The sequence below is a fragment of the Paramisgurnus dabryanus genome, chromosome 4 (assembly GCF_030506205.2).
Source record: "Paramisgurnus dabryanus chromosome 4, PD_genome_1.1, whole genome shotgun sequence".
Lineage (NCBI taxonomy): Eukaryota > Metazoa > Chordata > Actinopteri > Cypriniformes > Cobitidae > Paramisgurnus > Paramisgurnus dabryanus.
In genome coordinates, this window is record NC_133340.1 from 23,474,993 (window position 1) to 23,480,267 (window position 5,275).

The following is a 5,275-nucleotide window of genomic DNA, read 5'->3' on the forward strand; positions in this document are numbered from 1 at the left end:
TTGATATTTTCAAACCCTCATTTCGTATTACGCTACAGTAGCAGCCTGAAATCAAGCTTTAAAGGAACACTCCACTTAAAAAACAAAAAATGCTTATTTTCCAGCTCCCCTAGAGTAAAACATCTGAGTTTTACCCATTCAGCCAGACCCGGTACCACTTTTAGCATAGCTTAGCATAATTCATTAAATCTGATAAGACCATTAGCATCACGCTCAAAAACAACCAAAGAGTTTTGATATTTCTCTTATTTAAACCTTGATTCTTCTGTAGTTACATTGTGTACTAAGAACAACTGAAAATTAAAAGTTGTGATTTTCTAGGCTGATATGGTTAGGAACTATACTCTCATTCTGGCGTAATAATCAAGGACTTTACTGCTGTAACATGGCTGCAGCGGACTCAATGATATTACGCAGTGCCTGAAAATAGTCCCCTTGGTTACTTTCAATAGCTGGGGACTATTTTCGGGCACTCGTAATGTCGTCGTTTTTAGTACACAATGTAAATACAGAAGAGTAAAGTTTTAAATACGAAACTCTTTGGTCATTTTCTAGCGTGATGCTAATGGTCTAATCAGATTCAATGGATTATGCTACACTATGCTAAAGTGTTACCGCCAGACACGAAGATCGGCTGAATGGATTCCAAAACGATAAAAATTCAAATGTTTAACTCTAGGGGAGCAGGAAATTTAGCCTTAAAAAAAAAAAAAAAAAAAGGGATCCCTTTAAAGGTGCATTGTGTACTTTTAGAAAGATCTTTTGACAGAAATACAAATGATTTTTCGATTAATCGTTTTTTAAAATGTGGTCGATTCAGAATCGATTCTCAAAGAGCAGAATCGATTTTTTTCTTTCAAATTTATTTCTGCAAACATTGAACGAAAGATTAATGTTAATCGAATTACTAGTCTTCTTCACTAGATGTCACCCTATTTTTTGCTTTGCGCGAGGCTACCAAGGAGCAAGAGGCAAGCCTGTCATTCATTAATTCAGTGCTTAAAATGGCGGTTTCAGGTGCTTCATCGATTTTAATAATTAATTACCCACTTGAAACCTGCTGTTCACTGTTCTTTTTATTAGTATAGTATTTGTATTTAAAGGGCGTGTTGCAGGTTAAAGCAACACTATGTAGTTTCCATGTAAAAATGACTTACAGCTCCCCCATGTGGTTGAAAAGTGCAACAGTGCCTGGTATCAGACACTCTTTTGCAGGCAGGGGGAGGGGTGGGGCTGTGTGCTCTACCCTCCACCGCCACTTTCAGAGTGTGCTTGTAGCAGCTAGGAGGCTGCTCAGGTTGTAGCAACAGTACAATTTGTCCAGTTAAAAGTTGTTCGATCACTGAAATCATTTTAGAGACATTATTTAAAGGTAAAAAAACTACATAGTGTTGCTTTAACCACCACTGTTGATTAATGGGTACATAAATCACTCAAGATATGTATATCATTTTTAAAATGTCTCAAAAAAGGTCTTAAAGACCCTTTTTTTATGTTTTTGGTATTAACGTTTTTTTTTAAGCAATTCGGCGATGACGTCACGTTGGGTAGAAGTAGATGAAAGCCTCAGCCAGAGCCATAGAGATAGATGAGACATTTATTGCCGTTTTATATTAATACTTACGTTTATAATATGGAAATCATATATACATAATAGGAAATATATAATGTGGTATACTGCAAAGTTACCCTGCTAATTATTATTTATGATATATGTGTAGATAAATAAAACTTTGCAAATCAATCCATTCATGTCCTAGGACCACCAGGCTAGAGAGTTTTAAACATCCTAGAGAGTTTTAAACATCCTTAATCCACACATACTAGTCAATCATATATCTAAAATATATTTTTATGTGAAATAAAAGGAAGTTTTGTTATATTGTTTATGCGATCATAATGAATCACACGATCATTTTATACACAGAAGCAGCGGTCAGCAGCTGCCTGCAGCGAGCTTGAATCCTTGAAACCGCATACTGCAATAAACAGGCGTTCGGCGGCTTTTTACATCAAAGGATGACAGGCTAGAAACCAATCACTGATCCCTGTATTTTTATAAATCCTGGACATGATTGGACCGGCCGAACGGGTTGAGCACTTTTATATTTGTTGAGCAGAGGCTGCACAGTTTGACCAGCGGGCTGCGGGAACCGGCCGCACATCAGACCGACAGACGGTGTTGCTAATATAACTCCCAATGTATAACTATTATCAGACCGGCCAACCGGGAAAGTCCCGACTCTCCCGACTGACACTCCGCTACTGGCTGTAGGGAAATGTGTGCGTTTTGATCGGTGTTCGAGGCTCTTACCCCGCGACCAGATGTGACGACGTGCCTCACTCAGCTTCCAGGATTTGAGTCATGCTGCCTGAATTCGTTTGTGCTGAAGATCGCATACACCCATATCAGCAGGATTATGGTCCCCCTCAAACCAGCACGCACGAGTATGTTAATTGTTTGTTTACTTTCTACACGAAGTTATGCTAACGTTATCTGGCTTTCTGCCTATCTCTCTATACTAGCCCATCTATCTATCTATCTATCTATCTGTCGTTCTGTCTATCTAGTCTATCTATCTAGTCTATCTATATCTATGTATTTATCTATAATTTGCATTGATATAATCTGAATATTGTACTTTACTCATCTCTCTAGTCACTCTCAATGCTCTTAAGGCAAATTCTCTCCCCAACGTGACGTCATGCAGTGCGTTGAGGGGGAAAGGAGAATCCTTGCAAACCGCTTTACTTTTTCGTTTTGTATTCCGTTTTGTGATAACCAACAACATAAAATACAATGGATAACAATTTAAATGTTTATTATCAGCAAGCAAATTGCCCAAATTCGTGGAAAAATTTTACCTGCAAAACGCCCTTTAATCTATATTTATTGAGTTGAATCAAGAATCGAGTATAAAAACTGCCCAGAGAACCGGAATCGAAAATTGAAGCGAGAATCGAAATCGAATCGATTTGACAGCTTGTGAATCGAAATTGAATTGATCTGGAAAATCTGAATCGATACCCAGCCCTAAATATGATATACATAACTATATTATTAGTGGTGTATAAAGACCTTACATAATGAACTGTATTGTTTGTATTACATTAGAATCAGCCGTTTATATCTACATAGGCCTACAATCTGCGTCATGTTTCTACAATAATCTCTATAGAGCGCGTTTTGTTACTACATTCTCAGACGATAACGTGTTTGTTGTGTGGAGGCTACTGTAGCTTTTCTATGCATTTCGAAAAGGAGGGGTGAGCTGTAGACCTCAGTCTCACCGGTAGATGGCGCTTAAAATATAACCACCGGTCCTTTAACTCTTTCCCACCATTATCTTGTCAATTAAGAGAAAACATTTGCATAAATAAACTTGTTCCTTATTAATTGTTATGTTATTCTGCAATACCGTGATTATCCACTAGATTACCCAATTTATTAAAAAACTGAAACCAAAACATTTTTTACAAATGTTAAAGGCACACTGTGGAATGTTTGGCCACTAGGGGTGCTAGACATGTATTTTTCACGTCTAGCACCCCTAGAGGCCAAAAGCGCCGCAGCACGTCGCAAAGGAAAAGACGACAACTCTTTTTTCACTTTTTTAGGTCATAAAGTGTGCCTTCCAGCACGTCATGTGTCATATAATATAATTTCATGTTTTTTTGTCATCAAACGGCAAAAAAATCGTGCAGCTCGCGTTTATAAGCCAGTTGTAATGGTGGTCGCTTGGTTAAAGTTTATATTTTAAAAAAATTTGCCCTAAAGGGGAATCGAACCAGGAGAAAGTGACGTATGCCGTAAAGCAGATTTTTGTAGTTTTTTGTTTTGTGCTCGGGTTACTACTCGAAACCCCAAGTTTAAAAGTACGAGTAAAAGCGATACAGAACCCGTCAGGCTATGATGGACATGTAATTCAACCTATTTTAAGTCGATGTACCATCACAAGGGTCTTGAAAATATATTTCCTGAATGTGATCTCTAATAAAATTCTTTCATAAAAATGCAATTATTTTAACTTTTTGCTATTTTTTTCAAGAAAATACCCATATTTAAGAATTTCTAAGCAGAGAAAAATAGATAGGTAGGATGAAACTTTTTTCCCCATTTTGTTTGTTTATTGTTTGTTTGAAAGCAGAGGGTCTGTTCTTTCATTTTATATATTTGTATGTTTATATATTTTGAGAAGAAAATTGATTGGAAGGCATTTGTGAAACTTTGTGAAAATGACAAAAAAAAGGCTAGTGGGGAAAGAGTTGAATTGTGGAAATGAAGAGACAAACTTTCTGTATTTCACAAAGAAATAATAAAAGATACCATACAGTTCTGTGCCCGTTCCTTTAAAAATGCAAGGGTATTTTTAAGGGAATGTTTACGCAGCAACAATTTACAAAAAAAAAAAAAAAGTTTGCGTTTTATGCGTACAGATGCCAACATTGTTAAAACAATCCCGTTACACAGATCCACAAAAACTACCTCAACCCTGTATTATGCATGCCAGGCTAGTAGTTGGCGATGTCACACAATTTATAAAAACGTAATACGCACACGCATGATGCCACCGTTGTAGTTTCATTCTCAGAAACTTGCACTTTAAAACCAGGTCAAGTTTGGCTCTTCAGGCCAAAAAGTTTTACGTTTTAGTTGAAAACAGTGTTGTGTAAGCAATCCCTAAGAAAGTGCTTACAGATAAGCCAAGTGTACTTCTATTTTGCTCTCAGACAGACACCCTAAGGGAGCTTTAAGTCTTTTACAAGTATGCATCGTTTATCAGTTTAACAGAGCTAGATTGATTTTATAAGCTACTTCATTAAAAGAGCCAGCAGGAACTGTAGGCCCTACAGCAGACCCCCGGTCATCGTATTACAGAGGGTCCTGAGAATCTTGCCAATGTTACACGCTAGAAATCCTTACAGTGCTACTGTGCAACAGCACACTTACCTTATCTTCCATCCCTGGAAGTTGTCGTAGATCTGGTTGAAACAAGTGACCAGCACAAATCAAAAGGTGCACGAGCGCAGGGTCAATACCACTGGCAGTGATAAATCAGTGTGGCGACGCAGGGAAATGCTGAAATTTTTTCTGTGGTGTGGGTAATGGTCAGTCCTCGGGGCTAATGGCCCAATTTCAAAAAGCTTGGTTTATTTAGTGTGTGTGTGTGTGTGTGGTGTATGAAGGGGGGCGGGGGTAATTTAGTCGTGTCCCAAAGTGGCCAATTTGTTCTGTAATGTGCTGCCATGCTGGGCAGAGTCGGGCATGCACATA

At 37.9% G+C, this 5,275-nt stretch overlaps 1 protein-coding gene across 1 annotated transcript in view; it reads right to left on the reverse strand.

The window, feature by feature from the left end:
• inpp4b (inositol polyphosphate-4-phosphatase type II B) overlaps window positions 1-5,072 on the reverse strand; it is a 160,791-nt gene extending 155,719 nt beyond the window's left edge. The window contains exon 1 of the mRNA XM_065295210.2: window positions 4,952-5,072. Within this exon, the coding sequence (XP_065151282.1) occupies window positions 4,952-4,963 (12 nt within the window). The 5' untranslated portion in view covers window positions 4,964-5,072. The remainder of the gene's footprint in view (window positions 1-4,951) is intronic.
• Window positions 5,073-5,275: the final 203 nt, after the last annotated feature.